The following is a 27,584-nucleotide window of genomic DNA, read 5'->3' as shown; positions in this document are numbered from 1 at the left end:
TTCTTTTAATTTTCTGACTTTTTTTTATTTTTACAATTTTTTAGTATTTTTGCGCCTTGCTTCAAAAAGGCATGCGCCTCAGGCGCAAATTGACCCTTGCGCTTTTAAAACACTGAGTTCCATTTTGATTTCTATGTTGAGGGAAAGGAACTTGAAGGTTACTTGAATGGGACTGTATGTAAACCTGATGAGGTTGAGGCTTGTAGTAAAGTCTATACACAATGGAAGCTAGACAATAGAAAGTTATTCTCCTGGATTTTGAGCTCCATTGTGCCTCACATTAGTGTCCCTATGAGAAGACTGAGGACTACCTATAAGATGTATGCCTATTTGAAAAAGGTTTATAATCAGTCCAATATGTCATGGCAATACCATATTGAATCTAAAATCTTTGCTTATTTCCAGGGGGACAAAAAGATACAAGAATACTATTCATGCTTTATTGATCTCTAGCTGAATATGAACTTGTTCATATTGAACCATCTGATCTCGTTGAATGTGTCAAGTATTTGCAAAAACATTTTGAATATAGGAAAGTTAACAAGTTTCTCATGAGGCTGAGACCTGAGTATGAAATAATCAAGTCAAATATTTTAAGGAACTCTTCCCAACTTAGACTCTGTGATGGGAGAGTTGTTGAGAGAAGAAACTAGACTCCTAACTACTGCAAACATAGAAGGGAAACATCCTAATTCAAGGATCGGTACAGTTTTCTTGCTTGAGGGAATAAGAAATCTGGTGGAAAAGACCCTTCTAAAACTCAATGCTATGAATGTAAAGGATATGGACATATAGCCTCTCATTGCAAAAAGAAGAATGTCTACACATTGCAAACAACAAGGATATATCATTCCAAATTGCCCAATTCGTCCACCCAAGGGGCCCATGAAGAAGAATCAACCACGAGCTTATCAAGCATCTAAGGGACGAGTGTCTGATACCCCTATTTCCAAGGGAGAATCCTCTGCTTCCATGAATAAGGAAGAGATACAACAACCGGTATCCTCTACCATCTCATCTGCCTTTTCTGCTATCAGCCTATTTGGTGAGTTCTCCAATTATTGCTCTTCTCCCTCTCACGTTTGGATAATTGATTCTGGTGCTACAAATCATATGACTGGAGCCTATCCTGAACCTTCAAACAGACTGTCTGAGACGAACCATAGACATATTGTCACTGCTAATGGTGAGAAACTTGACATCATTGGGAGTGATGACTTGTGTATCAAACCTTCCCCCTCAAATTCCTTGTCCCTTGCTAAAACCTTCCTTGTTCCGCCTTTTGAAATTATTCATAGTGATGTTTGGACTTCATCTGTTGTTTCTCGGATGGGATACAAGTAGTTTGTGCTATTCATTGATGATTGTACCAGATACAATTGGATCTACTTTCTCAAATGCAAATCAGAAGTTTTTCCAACCTTTAGGTTGCTTCATAACATGGTTCGAGTTTGTTTCCAAGTGAATGTGCAAACCTTACACTTAAACTCAAAGGGAGAATATAGTGACGGAGAATTTTTGGCTTACCTGAAACATCATGGCATACAAATCCAACAATGCTGCCCAAACACTCCTCAGCAAAATGGTGTGGCAGAAAGAAAGAATGGTCACATTCTCAATGTTGTAAGGACTCTCATACAAGAACCACATGTGCCTTCCACATTCTAGGTTAAGGTTGTTAGCAATATATCTGATCAATTGTATCCCATCTTTTGTGCTTGCTAACAGTTCTCCTCATCAAAAGATGTTTGGATACCCCCTCGATCTTTCCCATCTTCATGTCTATGTTGTGTTCATCTTCCTCCTCGTGAATGTTCAAAGCTTTCAGCTCAATCTGTCATGTGCGCTTTTGTGAGGTATAGCCCTAACCACAAGGGATTCATTTGTTACGATCCCTCAGCACGTCGTATTCGTATTTCTCGAAATGTGATTTTTCTTGAGCATATCTCCTTTTTTCAAGAATTGCCAAGTTATTTGCACCCTCTATTTCAGTTTTGCATGATTTTGAACAACAGGGTACCCCATCATCCACTGTTGAGAAGGAACTTCTCGTCTTCTCTGGCAAGCGGGTTCGTGACTAGTGTGAACAAGAAAGGGGAGAGTAGGTCACCTTATCTTAGGCCCTTGCAAGTTGGGTAGAAGTCATTTACTACTCCATTTACCAAAACTAAGTAATGACAAGAAGTAACGCAACCAGTAACCCAATTACACCACTTGTTCCCAAAACCACACTTCTGTAAAACCTCTAACAAGAAACTCCAGTCCACTAAATCATAAGCCTTCTCCAAGTCCAGCTTGCAGACAAAGCCTTGATTGCCTGATCTTTTCATCTCTTCTACACATTCATTTGCTATTAGAATCTGATCAATTATTTGTCGGCCTTGCACAAAGGCGCCTTGAGCTTGACTGATGAGGGGAGGACCTTTTTAATCCTCAAAAACAATACCTTAGCCAAAATCTTGTAGATGCTAGTCACCAGACTAATTGGTCTAAAGTCTTTAGGGTGAGTAGCCTCTTTCTTCTTTGGAATCAAAACGAGAAAAGTAGCATTAACTCCAAGGCTAACAACACAATTATCCTCGAATTCTTTAAAAACCTCAACCAAATCCTTTTTCACTATAATCCAACAATCTTGATAAAAAGCTATAGTAAATCCATCTGGCCCAAGTGACTTAGATCTATCCATTGAAAACACTGCATGCTTAATTTCCTCCTCAAAATTCCTTTCCAACCAGCTCTTATCCATTTCAGAAAGTCCCAGCCAATCCAACCCTTCCAACTCCTCTCTACTTCCTAGTGGCATCCTTAGGATGGATTTAAAGTGATCTACAAAACATCTAGCTATCTCATCATAAGATTCAACTTCCACACCATCCACTTCCAGCTTACTCACCAAGTTTTTTCTCCTTCTCTCGTTAGCCACTTCATGGAAAAATTTAGTGTTCCCATCACCTTCCTTGATCCATTTAACCCTAGGTTTTTGCCTCCAAAAGATTTCTTCCCACAATAAGACCTCTTCTAGTTCCTGCTTTAATCTTCTTCTTGACCCCCTTTCCTATTCATTCAAGGTATTTTGAGATTCCTTTAAATCTAGTTCCTCAATTTGGGCCACTATATTAGATTTTACTTACTCTAATCTCCCAAGTTAATCCCTATTCCATTCTTTTAATTTTGCTCTCAGTCTTTTCAACTTCTTGTGGAATTTCACCCCTTTCCATCTCACCCCTCATCTCTTCTCTCCACCACTCCTCAACCTTGTTCACAAAATCTGGATGTGTCCACATATTTTCAAATCTAAAAGGTCTCGATCCATGACTAAAAGGTTCCTGCCCTATCTCAATAGGGCAATGGTTGGAGGTGACACTAGGCAAAGCTTTGACCAACAAACCTCACCAGTGACTTTCCAAACTCTCATTAAAGAGAAATCTATCCAACTTTGAGCAAATTGGAACATCATGGAAGTGGGACCAAGTGAATTGAGCTTGCAAAAGGGAAATCTCCTTCAACTCACAACTATTTGTGAGCTTGAGAGTTGTACTCGAAGTAGAGAAGAGGAGAAGAACACCACTGATATGTTGTGAATGTCGAACTGTACTAGCTAGTCGACCATGCTATTATTTATATTTGAATGTAGTACAATGATGCAAGTAATTACTGGAATGCCCCTGATTAGTGATGGGACACCCAGTTAACTTAAAACATTAAACAGGCTTAGGCCCATTAACACAGGCCCAGTTATAGGATAACTTAAACTTAAGTATGGGCTAATAAGAACTCTTATCAGCCGAACACTCATACAAAGAGACTTCATTCTAACATTCTAACATTCTAACACTCCCCCTCAAGCTAAGCATGGATATCAATCATGTTTAGCTTGCCAAGTATGTCCCTGAACTTTGATGCTGCCAGCCCTTTAGTCAATACATATGCAATTTGCATCTCTGATGGAGTATAAGGCACACAGAGCTCTCCCGAGACAATTCTCTCTCTAACAAAGTGTCGATCAATTTCAATATGTTTTGTCCTGTCATGCTGTACGGGACTGTTGGCAATGTTGATAGCAGCTTTATTATCACAATACAGCCTGAGAGGACCCTCAACCTTAATACCAAGCTCATTAAGAAGAGTTCTAAGCCATAAGAGTTCAGCAACCCCATGTGCCATAGCTCGGTATTCTACTTCTGCACTTGATCTAGCCACAACATTATGCTTCTTACTGCGCCATGTGACCAGGTTTCCTCACAAGAATGTACAGTAACCTGAGGTTGATTTTCTATCTCCAACAGACCCAGCCCAATCTGCATCAGTGTAGGCTTCAATTTCAAGTCTGCAAGTACCTGAGAATTCTTTCCACTGCTCTCATATGAGGGATCTTTGGTGAGTGCATGAATTGACTAACAACATGCATTGCATAGGCAATGTCTGGCCGAGTAAGGGATAAGTATATCAGCTTTCCTACCAATTTTTGGTACCACTCTTTATCACAGTATTCCTCACCCATTGATTCTTATAGTCCATGGTTCGGTTCTATTGGAGTGTCTGTTGGCCTGCACCCCATCATGCCTGTTTCCTCTAGGAGATCTAGCACATATTTCCGTTGACATATGTAGATTCCTTCTCTTGATCTAGCAACTTCAATCCCAAGAAAATATCTCAGATTTCCCAGGTCTTTGATCTCAAATTCTAAAGCTAAGAACTCCTTCAGCCTCTTCATCTCTTCCACGTCATTTTCGGTAATCACCATATCATCCACATAAACAATGAGTGTCGTAAGTTTGTAATCCTGTCTCCTTGTAAACAATGTATGATCTGCACTGCTCTGAGTGTACCCCACTTTCTTCATGGCCATACAAAGTCTCTCGAACCATGCCCGGGGAGATTGCTTCAAACCATATAATGCTTTCCTTAGTTTACACACCTTCTTTCCAACATCATAGCCTGGTGGGGGTTCCATGAATACCTCTTCATGAAGATCACCATTTAGAAAGGCATTCTTCACATCCAACTAATGGAGTTCCCAAGAGAAATTTGCTGCTAGTGACAGTAGAACCCTGATTGTGTTGAGCTTTGCTACTGGGGCAAAGGTTTCTTTGTAGTCAATTCCTTCCTTTTGTGTAAATCCCTTTGCCACAAGTCTAGCCTTGTACCTCTCGATTGACCCATCTTCCCTGTGCTTTACTGTGAATACCCACTTGCACCCAACAGTGCCTTTCCCCTCTGGCAGGTCCACCAATTCCTACGTTCTTGCTTTCATTAGGGCTTTCATCTCTTCATTCATGGCTTCTTTCCACCTTGGATCAGATGTCGCCTCTGAGTACCTGGAAGGGACACATACAGAGGAAAGAACAGACACAAAGGAGTGATAGGCAGGAGATAAGTGTGAGTAAGAAACAAAATCAACTATGGGATGTCGGGTGGTACAAGAACGAACAGGCTTACGAAGAGCAATAGGAAGATCCAAATCCGAAGTGAGTGAGTCAGAATTACCTTGGATTGCAGAGACAGATTGATTTGAGTTCAACTGGTTGCAATCATGAGGTTGAGGGCCCTTCTTCCTTCTACTGTATGTAAGTATCTCTTTCTCTTGCCTACTGGAATCCTTAGGAGCATCTACTGTATCAGGAGAAGTAACTGGCACAGTGGGAGCCTCACTAGGTTGACCCGGAATGTCACAGCTAGGAGTAGTGGAAGGTGATGAAAGGGGAACAAAAAAGAAGGGCGAATGAGAATCCTCTTCCAACCCACTAGTCTCCCCCTGAAGAGGATTCTGAGAAGACTGGAAATAGGGTTGAGACTCAAAAAAGACTACATCTCTGGTGACATACTTTTTCTTGGAGACGGGATCATAACACTTGTACCCTTTTTGTGTAGGAGAGTACCCCAAAAATATTCCCTTCGTAGCCTTGGGATCCAGCTTGGTTTTCTTTGGATCCTTCACATGTATGAAGCATGTACAGCCAAAAACCCATGGGGGAAGAGGAAATTCTGGAAGAGTGGAACACAAAACAGAGAAAGGAGTCGTCATACCCAATACCTTAGATGGCATCCGATTTATCAGGTATGATGCAGTGAGTATAGCTTGAGACCAATATTGCTTGGGCACTTTGTGCTGGAATAGTAGGGCTCGAGCTGTCTCCAATAGGTGCCTATTCTTGCGCTCAGCAACCCCATTTTGCTGAGGGGTGTTAGCACAGGATGATTGATGTATCATGCCTGCATCTTCCATGAATGAGTTCAGGGATCTTTCAAAGTATTCAGCCGCATTGTCTGACCGGAATTGCTTAATCTTCTTATCAAAATGTGTTTCAATCATCCTGCAAAAAACCATAGTTACCTGTGGTACTTCATCACGTCCTTTTAACAGATAAATTCAAGTGCACCGAGAATAATGGTCAATAAAACTGATAAAGTAACGAAAGCCATCAATGGAAACAATGGGTGAAGGTCCCCAAACATCAGAATGAACCAAATCAAAAGGAGCTCGAATTTCATTACTAGAAATTGGATACACTGTTCTACATTGTTTTGACATTTGACACACATCACAAATTATACTTTGACTTGGATTTCCCTTAAACAATTCGGGAAACAACATTGCTAAAGAAGAGAAAGACATATGACCTAGCCTAGCATGCCACGGGTGCAGCCTAGCTATTGACTCCACACTTTCCGGACTAGTAGTAGCAGAAGCTTGTAGGGTTGAGCCGATGTCTGCATCAAAATAGTAGAGGCCCCCATACTCATGACCACTCCCAATCGTTCTCCTCGTCAATCTGTCCTGGAAGACACAATGAGAAGGAAAAAAAGTTATATTGCAGTTCAAATTTTTTGTAAGCTTTGAAACAGACAAAAGATTTGAGGTAAGACTAGGAACATGTAGGACTGATTTAAGAGAGAGATCATTGCTTAGGTCAACCACCCCCTTTCCAGAAATGGGGGAGAGAGACCCATCAGCCACTCTCATCTTATCCTGGCCAGACAACAAATGATATGAAGAGGATAAGGAGAACATATGTGTCATATGGTCAGTGGCCCCGGAATCAATCACCCAAGAGGTGGAATTAATGGAGCTAGTTGCACTAAATGCAGAGACTGTACCTGATTTGGCAAGAGAGGTGGAAGCTAAAGAATTGTTCTTCAGATGGGTTAATGCCCGGCTAAGAACCTCTACCTCACTAGCTGTGAAGCCCAAAGTACTTGGTCCAGAGGAGCCGGCAGCCTGCCCTGTGGAGGAAGAGGACACTGTCGGAGTACTCTGTGAGTTGTCACTACTGTTGTTGGTGGCAAGATTCCCACTTGTTGTGTGACCCTTATGTTGCCTTTTGTCCTTTCTCAAAGCAGTTGGCTTCAGATGAGGATACAACACCCAACATTTCTCCTTTGTGTGTTTCTCACCACCACAATGGGTACACTTGAGGAACTTCTTGTCTGGATATCTATTTCCCTTAGTGGAGACTAGGGCTGAATGTTCTCCAGATAATCCAATTGACTATGTCTAGGAGTCAACTTACATCTCCCTTCTCCTAACTTCTTCATTCCTCACTAGGTAATAGACATGGTGAAGCTCCGGTAATTCATCTCTCCCTAGAATTTGTGACCTTATACCCTCATACACTGGGTCTAGACCATCCAGAAACTTAAAGGCTTTGCTCTCTTCAATTTGCTTATCATGTCTCTCCTTGTCCCTGGCATTTTCCCAATCCAATATCAAGTGATGATCAAGCTCTTCCCAAAGACCTTCAAGGATTGCAAAATATGTTGCCACGGACATGTCTCCTTGCCTTAAAGCTGCAATATCTTGGTTCAATCTGTAGATTCTAGCATTGTTCTTTTTCTGGCCGTAGGTCTTGGATACTTTCTCCCAAATCTTCACGGTTGTGGGGAAATGATGAACAGTTCTAGGCACCCGAGGAGTCATGGAGGCCAGCAACCAAGACATGACTGTGGCATTCTCCTTGCACCACACGACATGTTCAGGACTGCCAACTTCAGGTTCTTTCTTGTCTCCATCCAGATAGCCGGTGAGATCACGAGAAGTAATGAACAGCCTTGCTGATAGTGAGGACATGCTGACTTCTGTCTTAAAGTAATTCGGGTACAGTGCTGGACAATCTGGAGCAGGCAGCTCCCCTAGGTAATCTTCACTTGAGCTGAAGCAGTTCGGGTACAGCAATGGAGAGAGGTTCCAGACTGAAAACCAACCTGAACTTGGAGCTGTTTGCCACTGTGCTATGCTGGTTTTGCTGGGGCTTCAAAGCTGCAGTTGTGGAGAAGCTCTTCCCCTTTCGGCTAGGGCTAGGACTGCTGAAATCAGTCCTCAACTAGGTCTGTCCTATACAGACCTCTCTTAGTAGCCAAATAGCTACTATTTGCTGAAAAAAAAAACCTAGTAGGACATCCACTTCTGGGCCTTACCTCCCTTGAGCCCTACAACCAAGGGAAACCCTAGGTTCGAATCTGCTTTGTTCTATTACAACCCTAGTTTTTCAGCAACCCAGAAAAGAAGAAGGAAGAAGATGGAAAGAACAGTAAGAGAAGAGAGAATAGAAGCTAGTGCACCTGCTGAAACCAAAGAGAAGCTAGTGCTCTGATACCATGTGAGCTTGAGAGCTGTACTCGAAGTAGAGAAGAGGAGAACACCACTGATATGCTGTGAATGTCGAACTGTACTAGCTAGTCGACCATGCTATTATTTATATTTGAATGTAGTACAATGATACAAGTAATTACTGGAATGCCCCTGATCAGTGATGGGACACCCAGTTAACTTAAAACATTAAACAGGCTTAGGCCCATTAACACAGGCCCAGTTACAGGATAACTTAAACTTAAGTATGGGCTAATAAGAACTCTTATCAGCCGAACACTCATACAAAGAGACTTCATTCTAACATTCTAACACTATTAATGAGATCATTGAACTTTCTCATGCTGGTAGTGATGGACTGTTGCGGGTTATTTGATTCATCAGTAAATCGAAATACATTGAAATCCCCCCCAAACACCAGGGACCCTCCCATAACCCTTGGATACCGTATAGTTCTTCCTAGAACTCATTTCTCTCTCTATAGCTGTTTGGCCCGTACATATTGATTAACACCCATGTGAAACCATCCTCCACCATCCTAAACTTCAAAGACATCGAAAAGTTACCTATTAACTCCTCCACGGCTCCACAAAATCTTCTCTCAAAAAAGTGACTATACCCCCTGAAGCCCCCCAAGAAGGTGTGGAAACCCATCTTACTCCTCTACTCTTCCAAACACTTCTCGCCCACCTTCTGTCAATTTCAGCTAATTTGGTCTCTTGTATCATCACAATATCAGGCTTCTCTCTTAAGGAGGTCCTTAATTAGCCTTCTCTTCCTTGCGCTGCCTAAACCCCTCACATTCTAGCTAATAATTTTCATAAGAGCAATTGTTTGAGAGCCCACCTAGAGTTGCCACCCATTACTTGGAACTCTTCCTTCTCTCCCCTCTCCCACTGAACTCGATGTTCTCTTCGATGTCTGAGATCAATCTTTCCACTTCAGTTCTTTTCTTTTTCCTCTAGTTGTTTTCTACCCCAAGTTTTCCTTGATGCTCCCTAGGAACTTTTATTTTCTCAGCCCTTTTTTCACTTTCCTCCAAAGAAATTTCTTTCTTCTTGTACTCCTCAAGGAGAGCACATATTAGTTCCCATATCCTCTCTAATTCCTCCTCTTGCTCCTTTTTGCAAGATAAGTCCTCCTCTTCCTTTTCACAACCCTTAACCATATTGTCTCTTTCCCCTTCCTTCACCCTAAATTTAGGTGGGCCGTCTAAAAGATCTGTAACTTCCTCGGCCTGTTCAGAGTTTTCCACCATTAATTCCTCTTACTGCTCATACTTCTCAAGAAGATCGCAGATTTGACCCCCAGATTCTCTCTAATTCCTCCTGCCTCTTTTCCAATGGTAAAACTCCCACTCCCCCTACACAACCACTTCCTACTTTCTTGGAGATTCCTCTAGTGGTTGTTCCTTCAAGTTGGGACGCTGGAATACCTGTTCCAGGCAAAGAGCCCTCATTAGTAACCAAAATTGAATTGACAAACATACCTGGCCCAAAGGGTGAGGACTGAAAGGTAGGGGAACTGAGGTTCCAGAGATTGGAATTGGGTCTAGGCCCAATCCTTTTTCATGAGGGAGTTGTGGAAGTGAACCAGGATCGACTGACTGTGTTGAACATGGCATCCAAGTCCACCTTAGAGTGTTTTCCCCTAACCGCTGACTCTGTGTTCAAAAGTCAGAGTGATTCCTATTCCTCTAATTCATTGGTGCAAAAGGGCTGCACTTCTGGATAGGGATCACTTGTTGTTGGGTAGGGTGTACCCTGCAAATCCTCTGCAACTTCTGCTAATTTCACCGCATCTCTTGGTGACATACGAACTTGAGACTATCGTCTGCTAAGGGATCACATGCAGCATCCTCTAAGAACAACAGCTCTGTGCTTAGACTATCCTCTTCATAGAAATCCTTCAACTGCCGCAAATCCACACTTCCCAGACTAACAGTATCCTCAGTTTCAGAGTCAGATATTGCTTCTTCCTCCGTTGAGAAATCCAGCTCAATCTTTTCAAACTTGCTGTGTTTAATACTGGGTGGGTTACGTCGATCTGTCGAGAGTCCTTTTGAGTTTTTTGGTTGGAATCCACTGGATAGAACTGCCGTTCTGAGAGGGCTCTCGATCGAGGCTTCACGCATTTGAGGACGATGATAGATGGTTGGTACCATCTGGTAAAAACTCTCTCCCTCACGTGAGGCTTTAAGATATCATGTGCCTTTGGCACAGATGGGCCTTCTACCCCCGGCCCATTAATCAACCCAAAAATCTTTTTAAATGGTCCAGCTCCAATCTCAGGAGCAATGGGTCCTGGCAGTACATTAGATCCAGAGGTCTCATCTTGGGCCGGCATGTAACCCTTTAAGTTAACCCCTCCTTTGGTTTGACCCAGCAGTTCACCCCTTTTCGATACCAACCCATCCGTTTTATTCTTCCTGCTCCCTTCTTTTACCATGGAGATGTTTAAACCATTCAAAACCCCTCTTTTGGCGCCATCCATAGTCACCTGAGCATAGGTCCTAGTAGGTGCCAGTCTAGTTTCTTCAGCCACATGTCTTTCATTTGCCATATTTCCATAAACATTCGAAGAGCCTAAAGCTTGTTTATCCATTTTTGTGTAATCTCTGTCCAACCACTGATTCTCTAATCCCAAATTTCCATGTAGCATTTGTGTTTCCATCCTCTCATCTTCTTCCTTTCTCCCCTCCTTCCACAATGCCACTTCAATGGAAGAAACCAGCCACACTGAGATAAACAATTCATCCACATAGAAAGTCACCTTCCTGGGGATCTCTTCTGGTTTAACTCCACTCAAGAGAAGTGCTCCTGATCAAAGGTCCCCCCCCCCCAAATTCCCCATCAAGACGAGCTCCACATAAGACTGCAATGGAGGCTACAACTTCATGGGTCCAAAGATGGAAAGGCAGCCCAATTACCCTAACTACCACCCCATCTTCAACTGAAAAAAAAAATTTAGAGTTTGATGATGGAATCCACTTAAACACACTAAAGGATCACCAAGCTTCTTGAAAATTCAGAGTTGTACTTTCTACCACATTGTCAAGAGGGTCAAGCACTGCTTTAATGATATCAAAGGGAGTTAGTATGAAAGTGTTTCTAAGTTTTAACTTACACTGCACAAGATTAGCAACTTCCTTCCAATCGGAGACTGGTTTCTTGGCTTCAACAATTAGCATGCTTTACCAATAATCTTTCCTCCTGATAATAGTGACAGTGGGGTTGGTTGTTCTGTGCACCATGGCTGGGATGTCCTGTATAAGGCCAAGAAAATCAGAGCGGGTGTCTGCTGCTTCGACTACTTTAACCTCCTGATTTCCTATCTTCCAGTGGTTAAGAATAGCATTCAGCTCTGCTGCAACCCTTTGCCATCCTTGACTCCTTTTACCTTCAGGAAAGCACACCATTTGTTTCTTCCTTTTGGCAAAAAACTCAGAAAGGGCAATGAAGGATCCTCTTGTATTTCTCTTGCACTCCAGTACATACCTTCTTCCTGTCAGAGTGAGATTTCTTTCCAGCTTGGTTTCTTTCCCTTTGCTGCAGCCTTGACCATAAAGTCCTTGAGCCATTCCACCATCTCTGAACCTTCCACCAAAACTGTTGCCAACTTCATTTCCCTTACCTTCAAACTGGGGCGCCCCTTGATTCTCATCTCCTCAAGCAGAAAGTCCTTAGCCTCCACTTTCAGATATTTTCTCCACCTTGAGAATGTCACGAAGTTTACTTCTCTTCCAACCATGTTTTTTCTTCTCCCCCCTGATGAGAAAATTTAATGTAACACTGGTCAATCTGGATTTGAAAGATAGACATTGTGCCTCTAATGCAATGGAGAAGAAGCCACGGACTGGACAAAACATCTCCTCTCTCAACAACCATCCAATTACCACTTGGGAATCACCCTCAATTTCCAGACCTGTAAAGCCCAATGAGAAAGCCAGCCTCAACCCATGAAGTAAAGACTAAACTCATCACTGAAATGCTATCCCCAACTGGGCCTAAGAAGATTAATAAGATTCTTCTTCTTGATTTCTAAAAGCTCCTCCAATACCCAAAGGTCTTGGGGTTGCCCAAGCTACATCCATCAAAACTGAGTTTAATGAAGCATGGCTTTTAGGGAGACAGAACTTAGAACCTTTCCTCTTCTAATTGTTAGGAGAAGCCACTATGTTCCACCCTTGAAGTTGGATATTATAGTAGATGACAGAGACATATACTTGTCTTTCATGTATACTCTCTGTATGGAAGACACGTTTGTTTTTCATGGGTGTTCTCTCAGCACCTTATATCCTCTTTGTAGTAAATCTTCTCTTTATTGAATGTTACTTTTACTAATTCAAAAAAAAAAACATCAGGGAGTTGCATCTGCAGAAATACATATTTGCAGCTAGGATCTTCCAAGGTGTGATTCATTAAGTGATAAATTCAACTCCTTTGCACCATGCATTCTTCCTAAACATCTAAACCAATGGAAATTGATCAATGTAATCCATGATGGTTTCATAAAAATCACCATTCACAATAATTTAATTTATTATCTTTCAACGCAATGGAAAATTTTCTTTTCTAAGGAAATGATAGACCCTAAAATTAATTCCTTCTTTGAAGCAAAAAAGCCATTTACCTGTGAAAATGGCGGCCATCAATTCTAACCACAACCCATGTGGACGGCATCAAACTATTTTTCACTTCAAAAGATTTCACATTCTCGCATTTGGTTGACCAAACTTTGCTCAAAGTTTCTCTATGAGATTCAGGTACTCCCAATTCATCCAAAAGACTTGGATGCTTAGTCCAAAAGTTTGGTGAATCTAGATTGAAATGGCCCACCATCACCTTCTTCCGTAATCTTTTAACAGGATCTCCACTTCTATTGTACTTGATAATTTCTTCCACCTAACAAGGGAAAAGAAAGAAAATATATTGGTTTTTTACTCAGCATGCCAGAAAATTTAAAGAGAAGAGTTGCATGCAAGGTGATGTAGCCATAAATATGAAATGAAGTATCATATCATCACATCCAATGTGCACTGAATTGTTCCCATTGTAAAAAGGTTTATGGAAGAAAACACAGAGAAGGGAGAGGATGATAAAATCAGCCATCCATGAAACCTTCCTATTGAAAAGTGAATCACCTTGAGTATGACCAAACTATTCAGATATTTACAAAAAAAGTCTCTCCTACCCTCCAAAGAAAAGCTAAAAACCATGTGAGTGAATTTATTATTTTTATTTCAAGTTTCCATTTGTTGGTTTTATGAATTGCAATGATCTATACAATTTACATTAGTTTAAACTGGTATTCAAATGCTCCTGGTCTCTTTTTTTCGGAGGGAGAATTTTGTATAAGCTACCTTTGCTAAGTTGGAGAAAGGTACGAGTTCTAAGCAGAAAGTTGTTGCTGAGTATGTAGAGTGGAACCCAAGTTCCAAGATGGAAGAAATCCCTGTGGCTGTAGAAAATTGTACTAAAGGGTTCAAATTGTGTAGCTCCAGCTGGGACAAGCCAATTATGGTTAGAGGCAACATAAGAAAAAGACCAACTTTCTAAGATAGATTGTTACTTCCTAAGGCGGCTAGAGGATCTAAGGAAAGTACAAGAGGTAAAGGAAGTGAGGATTCTGAAGTCTGATTGGTGCATCATCCTCAGCTGTTGTTCTTAAGCAGCAGTTGCATTTTTGTGTGTGCCATGAAGAGGGAATTTTAATCAAAAATCTTTATTTTATTTCATCATCATCATCCATGCCTGATCCCAACTATATGGGGTTGTGATGCAGGAGCTGAAGAGGCAAAATTGGAATTTTATGAAATTTTATGTATTTCTGTATTTTTTAACAGTAGGGGTATTTTTGTCATTTTGCAATTTTCTGTGAAGTCCAATGATAGGGTTTACTTTGTCTAGCTATAGTTTGCTTATGTTTAAAATTTCAGAGTCATTACATAAGTAGGATTAGAGTTATTGAGTCTTCTTTGAATTGAAATAGGATATGACAGCTTAGTTTGAGTCCTACTAGGATTATCAAGTCTAGCAGTTTGATTCCTAAGACTATTATGAGTCCAACAGTTTGACTCCTAGGATTATTATGAGTTTAGAGTCTATAAATCTGTATGGACGTTTTACACAAAGGCAATGAAGTTTATTGAGTTTTCTTCAGCTTATGCTAGCTATGGTGAGTAATTCCCATGCCCTAGAGTGATTCTAGGCACCCTGTGAGTGATTCCAGGTATTTTCTCTCCCTATTTTCTCTCTTATTCCTTCAAGAAATCATTACAGCCATCAATAGCCATAAAATTCTGATCCAACAAGACCATTCACATTCTCTAAGGACAAGAACTGAGCTAGTCCTATATCAGGTTGGCTACATGAATCCTGTTTCGCCAATCCGTTCTATTTAAAGCCATATCCACTGTTAAATTATTAGTGCTTAAATCATTACTTACTGCTTCTACTCATGCCCTTTTTGGTCTACCTCTAGCTCTTCTACCCCCTTGCACTTGTAACAAATCACTTCTAACTGGAACTGTTGCTGGTTTTCTATGCACGTGACAATACCATCTTAGCCTACTCTATCTCTCATTTTATCACTTAATGGAGCTACTCATAAGTTTTCATGAATGGCTTCATTGCTGGTCCTATCCTTTTTAGTTTTTCCACTCATCCATCTTAGCATTTGTATTTCTGCCACACTCAATTTCTGAACATGCTGTTTCTTGACTGCCCAACACTCTGCTCCATACAACATAGCTGACCTTACAACTGTTTCTCGACAGCCCAGATGCACCCCTCCATTTTGCCCAACCTGCTAATTCTTTATTTTATTTACTATCCAAAAATCTATAGTATTAAATATAAAACAGGTGATTCTAGAATCTGATATTGGTGGACCATGCAAGGACAATAAGATGCTTGGCATTCTTAAAATACTTGAAGATGGCATAACTTTCACTTGATAGGATTGAAAAAAACCTTGTGCCTTAAAACACAGGATCCTTTGCGGAACATAATTGGTAGTTTGTCGTAGTTGATACCAAACTGTTGGAAAAGTAGTTCATTTTTCTCCTGTTTTTGAGTACCCTGCAGAATTAAAGAATACAACATTTAAGTGTGGGCAAAAACTAGCATTTGCTACAAGAACATTTTGGATCCTTGAGCAAGTGACTTCACAATCCAAAAGCTTAATAAGAATTCATATTTAAGAATGTTAAATGAGAAAAGTGGATCATAGAAAAGAAAGGCTAAAGTGGAGAATAAACACAAAATATTGCTCATAAACAGTATGCAAAACTAGAAAGCAATATAAATTTTCCACCAACAAAAGGTAGAAATATGAAGCAAATTTAAAGGAAAAAAAAAAGCTTGTACATTTTCCAATTGACTGAGCTGAAAATAGTGCTTATTTGTGCTAAACTTTAATCATAATATTCTAATCACCAGGTGCAAAATGGTCTCAATCAACAATCTTGTAAGAAGATCCATTACGAAAAGGGCAAAAGCAAAATATAGAGACGGGTTGCATGAGAAAAAACATACAACACAACTTCTATATAAGGGTTGCAAATGCATGGGCTAGAGTGAAGAATATACAGCAGAAGAATTTCTACATAAAAATGATCATTCAGTAATGAAAATCCTTGTACTTTTGCTGCAAATATCCATTTTTTCCAAACATGTTTTTAATTCCGTGATTTGTGTCATATACCCACTGCACCTTTGCCAAATCTTCTGGCATTAGATGTTGAATAATAGTTAAGACCCATCAATGTAACTTTATTCACTTAGAGGCATGTTTATGATTAAAAATATATGATGTAAAAAAAATAAAATAATATAAATAAATAAAGCTTGAGGGGGGGCAGATTTGACAGCTGGCCCACTCCACATAAGTTCAAATTTTAAGTTCTGGTTATGGGGGGGAGTTAAGCAACCACCCCACGTATGAAGAGTGGGGAGGTTGCTTACCCCATAACTGTCTCCCTCTATATAAGAGGGAGAGGAGAAGAGAATTGGGCGGCATATAGGAGAGAGAAGAGAAAGAGATAAGAAAGAAAAAAAAAAGGAGAGAAGAGAGAGGAAGAGAAGAAATAGAGGAGGGAATTTGAAGTTCGGCTGATTGAGGTGTAAGGATAGGCTTACATAGGTATAAATCATATCATTTTCCTCTATCCTTTGAAAATTTTATCTACTTCAATCCTTATCTTATTCTCTCTCTTTCTCTCTCTCTCTCTCTCTCTCTCTCTAGAGTTCTATTAAAACTCTAAATCTTATCACTAGAGTTTTATTAGAGTTCTTTCTCTCACTCTTTCTTTAATTGGTTGTATTATGTCCGGTGGATTCTATCACCATAAAAGAAATATTAAAATAGATAAAAATTTAATTAATACTTGGGAATCACTGCCCTGTTCAGTGGATCTTATTCACCTCAAAGAACAGGATTAGCAATGGATTTCTCAGTTTGTTAACAGCATATTACAAATAAAGCTGTACCTGGGACCCACTGTCTGGTTCGATGGATCTTATCCACAAAGTATTTAAGTTTAAAACCTTAAAGTGGGCCATGCCCACTATCAAATCAAACTAGTGGGTCCCACCTGTCAGCGGGGCCCACTGTCAAATATTTAAGTTTAAAACATTAAAGTGGGCCATGTCCACTATCAAATCAAACTAGTGGGTCTCACCTGTCAGCGGGACCCACTGTCAAAATATTTAAGTTCAAAACATTAAAGTGGGTCATGCCCACCATCAAATCAAACTAGTGGGTCCCACCTATCAACGGGGCCCACTGTCAAAATATTTGTTTAAAATATTAAGGTGGATCATGCCCACCACCAAATCAGTATAGTGGGTCCCACTTTTTACCGATTAACGGGACCCACTGTTAAGATGTATAAGTTTAAATACATAAGTACCCAATGGTGTATGGGTCCCATGACCTATCTACCAATTGTGGGGCCCACTCATGGGTATAACCCGCTAAGAGTTCAAGCTGATGGCACTACTTGTACCTGTTATTGGGTTTAACCCTTACAAAGTAGCTATTTCATATAAAATCAAAATCAAAGGATATTTCCTCTAAGGAATATAATTAAGGGGTTTTAGCAAACATTGTGCATACTTGTACTTATACCTCTAAGGAATATAATCAAAATCAAGTTCTTTCTTTTTTGTGAATTATGATCAAAACAAGGCACAATCTCCATATCAAAGTGTGAGTTCCCTTGAGTGGGTTAGAAGACCAGCAAATGTGTTTGGATGTATTTTATCTATTAATATGGGGCTAATATGTACCAGGGTACTAAATTTTAGCATGTGAGAAACCAAGGGTGGCTGTCTGGTTGAGCAAGCTATGGCTCTGTTTTACTGGAGCTCTTCGCATCCCTGATTTTTTCATATTTGAATTATCTAATATCTAATAAAGATATTTTATCTGTTAATGATAAAAAAATAAAGGCTAAGCTACTATATCTGGCCAATAGAGAATTTCTCTGTAAAATCTCTCAAATAGAACTTCCCCACTTCATATGCTTTAAACCATGGGGAGGCTACCATATCTTCTGGATGCTCTTTATAGGAAGACATAGAAGACATTAACCTTTGTTAAACACATCAAGTACATTAATGATAATGGATTTGGAGGGAAATCTCATATGATGAAATGGACTCTAATGGAAATTCTCCCCACCATTTTTGACATGGTCAAGGATGAAGGAGGCTTGGGTAGTAGATCTCAACAAAGCGTCATGGACAAAAGACAATCTCAATTCAGTGATGAAAAAAAGACGACCTCAATTCTAACTTTACAATTTTGAAAATATAGATGTATGGCCCATCAGAAACATTTTCAGCCGTGTCATTTTGAAGTTGATAATCTTTGAATATGGTGTCCTCTGAATTAATGAAATGCCAAATGTCTCACTGGGGACAAGCTGATTAGAAGCATGATGAATACACACCATATGTGTACTATGCTTGTGCTAGCAGGAGGCAGAGTGGATGAATCATTGCTCCTGTCTCCTCCTTCCAGTACCAAGTCATGGGCCCATTTATTTTTTACTCTATTTGGAGCTAGCTTGTGATTGAAAACCTAACTCCAGACTTTGTTGTTTGACCTGATAAATCAAAGTCCTTACAAGGGGTAGGGCAGCATTGAGTATCTCTTTGCCATCATCAAATCTGGTGCTTGCCATCCCAAGGATTTTAGGCCAATCAGTTTGATAACAAGCCAATATAAGATCCTTGCCAAGGTCCTTTCTTTGAGGCTAAAAAGGTCCTCCCAGCAATTATCTCTCAGTCTCAAGGGGCCTTCATCCAAGAAAGGCAAATCTCCAATCAAATCCTAATAGCTAATGAATGTGTGGAGGATTTCAGAAAGTCTAGAAAGAAAGGCATTGTGTGCAAATTAGATTTAAAGAAAGCCTATAACTTTGTGGATTGGGAGTTTCTGTTGGAGGCTCTTAGGAATTGTGGATTTGGAGCAAGATGGTGTAGGTGGATTAAAGGTTTTCTACAGTCTTGTCATTTCCCAGTACTAGTCAATGGAGTGGTAAAGGATTTCTTTAATGCTAAGAAAAGAGTTAGACAAGGAGATCCCCTTTCCCCCTTCCTCTTCACGATTCTAGCAGAAGTGTTTAGCAAATTGATTTCGAAGGCAGATGCAACAGGTATGTTAAAGGGTTGGAGAGTAGGAAGGGAGAGTCTTGTAGTTACTCATCTTCAATTTGCGGATGACATCATCATTTTTTGTGAAAATGAAGATGAGTTGGTAGCAAGGAACCTTAGGTTGGTTGTTAACCTTTCTGAAAAAGTGACAAACCTGAAAGTGAACCTCAACAAGAGTGTGACAGCCGAAATTAACCTAAACCAAGAAGAGATCAATTTTTGGACAGAGGAATTAGGTTGTTTGTGGAGTGAGTGGCCTTTGAAATATCTAGGACTCCCTCTAGGTGCAAACCCAAAAAACTTAGGTTTCTAGGAACCAGTAATAGAGGGGTTTGAAAAGAAGTTGGCAGCATGGAAGAGAAATTATGTCTCATTGGGGGGAAGAATTATTCTTATCAAAGCCACCTTAGCAAATCTCCCAGTTTACTATCTCTCGGTGTTTAGTATGCCTCAAGCTATTGGGAAGAAATTAGAGAAGATAATGAGGGATTTTCTGTGGGAACCTGATGAGAAGAAGAGAGATCATCTAGTTAGATGGGAAGTAGTGACTAGAAGGAAGGATTTAGGAGGGTTGGGCATTGGAAGACTTAAGGAGAGGAATGAAGCTCTCTTGGGCAAGTGGTTATGGAGATTCCTAGGTGAGACAGATAGGCTTTGGCACAAAGTGGTAGCCAGTACACATGGGCTCTTAGAGAATGGATGGGATGTTGGAGTTTCCAGCAGGGCATCGAGCTATTCACCATGGAAGGCAATTCACAAACTTCTCCCCTCATTTCTTAATCATATCAGATTTGATCTTAATTCAGGTAATAAAATCAAATTCTGGGAAGATATTTGGGTGGGGGAGTCTTCTTTAAAAACCCTCTTTCCCTCCATTTTTGCTCTTTCATCCCTCAAAGGTAGACCCATTGCTGAATTTCTTGCCCCCTCCCCACCCTTGTCTGGTCCGACTTGGAACCTGGGACTTCACAGAAATGTCAGGGACTCAGAACTGGAGTCTTTGTCTTCTCTACTTCAGGTGCTTGATGGGGTGTGGCTTGACACCTCGAAACAAGACACTAGACTTTGGTCTCCCCATCCTTCAGGTGCTTTCAAGTGTGCTTCTTTCTTCAAGTCTTTGTCTTCTCCTGCCCAACCTGGGGAACCCTTCCCTTTACAAGAAGTTTGGTGTCGACCTGTCCCTCACAAAGTGGGTGCTTTTTGTTGGGAAGTATATCAAAGTGCAATTAACACTAGTGATCTATTGCAAAGGAAAAGACCCGGTTGGTGCTTTTCACAAAATTGGTGCTATTTATGTAAGTTAAATGGTGAGAATGCTTTTCATATTCTTGCTTCCTGTCCTCTTGCTAGCAGCATTTGGGATTGGTTTTTCTACCTATTTGGATGCAGGTGGGACACCCCGATGAGCTTGGAAAGATTGTTTGTGCCATCTACTTTTAGATGGCCAAAGCGAAGAGGGAGAATGATGTGGAGATGCACAAGGGCAGCAGTACTATGGGAACTATGGGAGGAAAGCAATCGGAGATTATTTGAAGATAAGGAAAGATGCAAGGCAGAAATGATAGAAACTATTATGATGAAGGTGATCTCATGGGTGAAAACACTGAACTTATTTTCAAATTTTACAGTGGATGATATGATTAGGAATTGGAGGCTAGTTGCTTTCTCTTCCTTGGCAAAAAAGAAGATCCTAAAGGAGTGGGTGCCCCTGAACCAGGATTTGTCAAATTGAACTTTGATGGCAGCAGTTTCGGAAACCCAAGAAGATCTGGAATTGGAGGGGTTATAAGAAATGAAAGAGGAAATGTGTTGGGGATGTATTTGGGTCCCATTGGAATGGGTAATTCCATTACAGCTGAACTGAAGGCAATGGTATATGGGATACAAAAAGCTAAGGAGATGGGGGTGGAAAGGTTGGTTGTGGAAGAGGATTCCAAAGTTATTATCAGTTGGCTAAAACAACATGACAGCACACCCTGTATCATCAGAAATGACATCAAGAAGATTAAAAGTCTATCCAAGGATATGCAGCTTTCAATTCAGTGGACCCATAGAGCAGCAAACGGATTTGCAGACCAGCTAGCCAAACAAGGGGTGAACAGGGATCAATGTTTCTGGGACCAACTGTAAAAGGGAAAAGTAAATTTCTTAGTGGATGCACTGTAGTGGGGTAGCCGAGGCTACTCATAAACTATAACCCCTGTAATTTCTCTACGTTAATGAAATTTGTTTTTACTGATCAAAAAAAATTATATATACTTATTTATAATATATGTTATAAATATAAAAAACCAAAGAACCAAACCAGTCAAAAACCGAAACCAGTCAACCGGTGGTACCGGTTTGATTTCAAAAAAAAAAAAAAACATAGTTTGGTTAACCAAACCGTGAGCACCCCTACTAGGCTGCCCTTTTAATCAAGTTTCAACAACCCAAAAATAAAAGTTAAGGAAACCTTTTAAGAAAAATTTTACCTTATTAAATCATCATTGTTTTTCCTATGATTTTCTTTTCATGTGAAGAACATAAATTTAATCTTTGCCACTATTCAGCTATTCATTTACCTGGGCAGTACTTGTAGATATTTTTACATTCTAATATAAAAAATAAAAAAAAAATACCTTCCTTTAGTGATCATGTGAAATTCTTGCAAGAACATTTCCCCTAATGTGATTGAGTTGCTGTTCTCAAGTTTCCAAAAGTTCTGCATATTTGTGACAACAGACACCCCCCATAGAACTTTTTCAATGGTAAATCAAGAGAAATTATAATTAAAATTAAAAAAGAAGGTGCAATAAGTGAAAGGGTGATGACTGATGAGACAGCACCCAACACAAAGAACTGCAATCCGATCAACAAAGAAAAGAGCAGCATTTACAAGCAGAATAACAAATAAAAGAGCGCAGACTCCAACTAGATATGCAAAACCTTATTGTGATACAGACCCACATACACACACACACATGCTGCTGTCACTCCCATAGAATGTTATCATGACATAAATACTCACCCATGAGCAAAAGGGGAGGGGGGAAAATTCCTTTCAAGAATTCAAATATAATGTCAACAAATGACACATGGAAAGATTCAAGAGAACAAAAATATAGCAATGAGTGGTTGAAATTGGAAGTACAATATTAATGCAACAAATTTCAAGGGGAAGAATCTTTTTCAAAAAACATAAACAATATTTTGACACCTCTAGAATATTTTGCGCTGCCTGTTTGGTCTGTCCTGATTTAACCAGCATCCACAAACAAGTGTTGTACTGATTACCAGTATGACCTATAAAACAAGAAAGAAGGAAGACAGGTTTATAACCATTGAGTTAAATCAAACTTATATGCCAGAAATAAATGGAAATTATGCAATTAGTTCCCTTCTAAAAGTCTTTTGTCCATGTTAAAAAGCAAAGTGATTCAAATACTCACAATCTGCTTGCCTCCACATCAGATAATCTTTAAGTATCTTAACTGATGGACAGCAAAAAACCTGTCCATCAAAAGAAGGTGGGTACTTTAATGCTTTCTCAGGGAAGAATTCTTTCCATTTCATAACATAAACAGCAGAGAAGAATGACACAGAGACGGACACTAATTTACTGCAAAAAAAAAATGATTTAAGGAACAAGTTAACACTGGATTAAGTAGAACATTATATAGCAAATAGTAAAAGAATAAAAACTCATGAAATATCCAAGTCAAAGGAATATATAATAATTTTAGTATATAATTTCAGTTTCTGATCAATGTTTTAAAAGTGAGAGGCACAAATGCAAGTGCCTTCTACCCCTGAGGTGCAAGGTGCAGGATGAGGCACACACCTGAACAAAGCAATGTGCAAATTTTTGGAAAAAAGAAAAAAGAAATATAAAGTGTTGATGCATTAAAAATATGCAAACATGAATTAAAAAATAAATGTTTTAAAAAGTTAATTGACTCAAGTCAAAATACATAATAAATTGGATAAAAACATTGCAAATCTTTGAGCAATTTACAAAGGATGATATTTTTAGGGACTCAAAGCAGGTGGAAGATTCTTCTACCTCTAAACCAATCATTTTAAAGGACTGGTCTCCACCATTAGAACCATTGGAAGCTAAACTTTAATGGTTGTAGCATAGAAAATCCAGGACTTGTAGAAATTGATAAGTTATAAGAAATATGAACTGGAGTTCATTGCTATCTTCTTGGAACCAATAGGAGAGGAAGACTCTGCAACAGAAGAACTGGTTTGTAAAAGGATGAGTCTGGGCAGCATTGAGATGGAAAGAGATTCCCGGAATGTAGTAGGTTGGTTAAAGAGGGAGACACTGAGGCACATGGTAATATAGACATACTTGGGGGGGAGAGCTAAAATTAGTTAGAAAACTGGGTGTAGTTTGGAGAGGACTTATAGATCAGCTAACAATGTGGCTGACACACTGGCAAAACAAGAAATCAATAGGGATTATTTGTATTAGGGAGTAATCTCATGATATTCTTATTTTCATTTATACGGTTTTAGGTTAGGTAGATGAGGCTAGTCGAAATCTTGTGATTACTCTTTACATATTAAATTTAATAAATGAATATACTTTTCCTGTTGCCTATGGAAAAAATCGAAATATATAAGCATGATACGTAAAACAAATTCAAAGTGAAGGAAGAAGCAAACAGATGTGAATCATATGAAAGTGCTTCAAGCACTCAACAATTCAAGCATATGAAACTCCCAACATGTTTGTAGATCTCTTAGTTGCATTGTTTCAAGTAGCTAGTATGATGTTAAACCTCCTGCATTCCAAACCCTAGGAGGTTGGGGCCTTTTGGAAGCAGAGGACCAATGGACCTGGGCAACCCAAGTTTTTGGCCCATATATAAGGCATCAGATTTGTGATTTTTGCTGTAGTTTATTCTATTTCAGGTAAGGGATTAAAGATCAGTTGATTGTTGTTGGTTCTTTGGTGGAACTTTTTCTATTTGAGATCCTATCCGCAACAACTAGGGCTTCAGGCATTCAAAAGGTCTCTATTTTTGTTTCTTTTAAAAGTTAATAGGACCATTATTAGTGCATAAGCACCAATTAAAGGTAACTTAGAAGTTGATAGACCATTTCAAAAGTGTAAAACGCATAAATATGTATAAAAAATAACCAAATAAGCAAACTAAAAAAAGATGCACACCTGGGCTAGATGCAAGGCAACCCAGGTGTATGCCTTTTGAAAGGGGTGTTACCTAGGTACAAATGAGACTCATGCTTTATAATGCACCTCACCTGCACACCTAGACACACCTTGTAACACTATTTCTGATAAAAAAATGTTTTCTTTTCCTAGGCCTTGTTTTAAGTTCTTTAAACTTGGATTACTTATGCATTCTTCATCCATTCAGGTCAATCTTCAGTTTCTATTGATTGGTTTGCAACTGCTTCATCCTGTCCTCCCTATCCTGATGTATGTGGTTTCTTCCGGACATTTAAACATCACAAAAATGAAAACTATAAAATCTAAAAAGAATAGAGATTGGGCAAGAAACCTGGCACGCCTTTGGTAGAACTCAGACGCCTCCTTCAAAATAAAGCTGGGGGCCATAACATAACTAACAGAGTAAGAATCTTCAAATGCTGAAACTTTTTAGCAAATACCACATGAATATGAAAGCTGTATTGCAATGGTACCTGTACTCATCTCTAAAACCATACGCAAGTACCATATCTGGATATTCCTCTAACATAGCCATGGCACAAGAGTTCATCAGATTCAAAGCTTGCTCATCATTTGGCTTCATAAATTCATGGACTTCAGAAAATCTAAAAAGCACCAACAAAGAGAATTCTTGAAGTTCAAGGTGCAGCAAAATTTGGTAACTAGAAATCCAAATTGTCAGGTATCTGATCAAGCAAAAATAGTTAACCAAAATGATATATGGATATATGGATGTATTTCAGGATTATAAGTATCATTTTTCCATCATTTTACTATTTGTTTGATGCAGGTTCAACACCTCTAACTTTCAGACATATAAAAACAAGGAGAAAAAGTTGACTCTTCAAAACCTCCTTAACGGTGTATTATGAGGAAAGAGTACTTAAGATTCTGCTCCAATAAGCTCATTTGAAGTGGTTTTGTTGCTACAAATGGCACACATCCACCAGATTCACCAAGGAGATATGAGTTCACTCAATTTTTCTCTTCTGGGTCTCAGAAGGGTTTGTTGAGAGTTTCTCTTCTGATATCTTCTGATACATAACAAGCTGGATATAGTTGAGACTTGAGATTTTGTCCACACGGAGGCATGATAATTTTACTACAACCTCAAACTTGCATTTTTCTGCATTCAACATGGAAATGCTGCACAATATATTCATGATTATAGTGTTTTGGATTGCTTAAGTTGATTTAGTGGGTTCAATTATAGTAACCAAGAGATCCTACTTGGATAGAGATGAGTGCCAACACCGACCCACTTATACCTCTGTTCAAAACTTCCTTTGCGTTACCATTCCGTGCAAACCCTTTATTTGGTAATTAGTGCAAACACATTAAGAGCAATGTTATGGATCAGTATGTTAGAAGGCTCCACCTTTTCTGTAGCACCAATAGTCAATTTCAACTAGCAAAGAAAAGAATGTAACTTACCTGGTAAAATCATGGCCACCGATTTTAATAACAATCCAAGTGTTTGGCAACAACTTGTCTTCGGCTTCGAAGGACTTCACGTACTCGTATTTGCTATTAGCCATTACCAACCCAATTGAGCTAACTTCGCTAAAAAATTACCGCCTTCAGTTTGTGAACGAAAAAGCACTTGATGGAATTAAGTCTGCAGGTAAAGATTTTTTGTCATGGATCAGTGAACGAACATGAGCTCGGTCCGGACAAATCTCGCCAAGGCAAAAAGTAGTAAAGAGTATTTGACCGAGAACCGGAATGAATTGAAAGTGTAAAATCACAATTTTTTTTATAGCATAAATAGCACACGCAGATTAGAGTTCTACAAAGGCTAAAGCATCCCTTAGTATCCAACAAAGTACATAAAAGATAAAAGATAAACTTAACTGCACTCCACTGCAGACTTGTAACCATTCAAAATTTCAAATACCTCCACCTAAACATCAATACCCGCGCATGTACCAATTCTACCCGAAGTAGTGACAAATGCGTGGATTTGGTAAGGGTTGAATACCAACCAACTCATGTTAATCCACCAACGCATCATCCGTCATAACCCATCTTTACACTAACCCACCTATATATAGATCGATCCATATTAATTCTTAATCACTCTCATCCATACTAATTATTAATCCACTTATTCTTATTTATAAATACAAAAATAGGTAAAGATGGCCCTTATAACTAAATAATAAATTTTGAAAGAATAATCTCTCTCAATACTATCACGTTACAAAAACGAATAACTCAACTCATGTATCCAAAAATGCAAAAATTATAGATAAATGCATAAAATAGTAAAAACTTTACAAAAAATGTAAAAAAAGATACTGTAGAAAATACAAAAAATAGTAAAATTTTATGGTTAGAACTTTTGTAGAAAAATTCAGAAAATATGCAAAAAAATGTAGAAAATACATGAAAAACACCAAAAAATGTAAAAATTATGCAGAAAAGCACCAAAATTTTGTAGAAAATGCAGAAAATAACAAAAAAATAGAAAAATGTAGAAAATTACCAAAAATTGAAAAAATGCATAAAATTACAGAAAATGCAGAAAATAACGGGAAAATGTAGAAAATGCAAAAAAATGCATAACTTTCATAAAAGTGCTTTCGCAAACGTACTTTTATGAAAGTACTTCTGTAAAAGTGCTTTCATAAAAGTACTTTCATAAAAGCACTTTTATAAAATAGCTTTTATGCTTTCATAAAAATACATTTAAAAGTATTTTTATTAAAGTGTTTTTGTGCTTTCATAAAAGTGTTTTCGTAAAAGTACTTTTATAAAGTGCTTTTGTGTAAAAGTGTTTTTGTAAATGTGTAAAAGTACATTTGTAAAAGTGCTTTCAAAAAGTCTTTTCATAAAACTACTTTATAAAATTGTTTTTGTAAAAGTTCTTTTATATAAAATTGCATGTGAACACGAAAGTTAATAAAATCTATTTTATTTCACTTTTAGGCCCTATTCACTTTTCGTTAAGATATTTACCTAGATAAATGGAATTACTTGAGTAATTTTTTCCTGTGAAACACTTACACGGGTAAGTGCATTTGCCCATGTTCTTTTATTTCTAAAGTAAATAAGATAATGACCATTTTAGTCATAAAAATCCATTATTAAAATAGGCATTTTTATACCATTCAAGTGTTAGCAACTTTCCTCCAAGGTGGAAAAG

General features: G+C 38.9%; 1 protein-coding gene across 7 annotated transcripts in view; it reads right to left on the bottom strand.

The window, feature by feature from the left end:
- LOC104605504 (tRNA(His) guanylyltransferase 2-like) overlaps window positions 1-26,497 on the bottom strand; it is a 48,693-nt gene extending 22,196 nt beyond the window's left edge. The window contains exons 1-8 of one of the 7 annotated variants that reach the window (XM_088888980.1): window positions 26,291-26,497; window positions 25,871-26,054; window positions 24,910-25,041; window positions 24,768-24,812; window positions 22,683-22,852; window positions 22,451-22,536; window positions 15,562-15,669; window positions 13,220-13,491 (exon numbers count right to left, since the gene is read on the bottom strand). In XM_088888980.1, the coding sequence (XP_088745106.1) occupies window positions 13,220-13,491; window positions 15,562-15,669; window positions 22,451-22,536; window positions 22,683-22,852; window positions 24,768-24,812; window positions 24,910-25,041; window positions 25,871-25,974 (917 nt within the window). In that variant the 5' untranslated portion in view covers window positions 25,975-26,054; window positions 26,291-26,497. Of the gene's footprint in view, window positions 1-13,219; window positions 13,492-15,561; window positions 15,670-22,450; window positions 22,537-22,682; window positions 22,853-24,767; window positions 24,813-24,909; window positions 25,042-25,287; window positions 25,648-25,704; window positions 25,747-25,870; window positions 26,266-26,290 lie in introns of those variants that run through there. The other 6 variants (XM_010270300.3, XM_088888967.1, XM_088888971.1 and 3 more) reach the window with 6 other exon arrangements.
- Between the last annotated feature and the right edge of the window lie 1,087 nt (window positions 26,498-27,584).

Source organism: Nelumbo nucifera, chromosome 1 (genome assembly GCF_055504915.1).
Source record: "Nelumbo nucifera cultivar China Antique chromosome 1, China Antique-T2T, whole genome shotgun sequence".
Taxonomy (NCBI): domain Eukaryota; kingdom Viridiplantae; phylum Streptophyta; class Magnoliopsida; order Proteales; family Nelumbonaceae; genus Nelumbo; species Nelumbo nucifera.
This window is presented reverse-complemented; position numbering and strand designations above follow the sequence as displayed.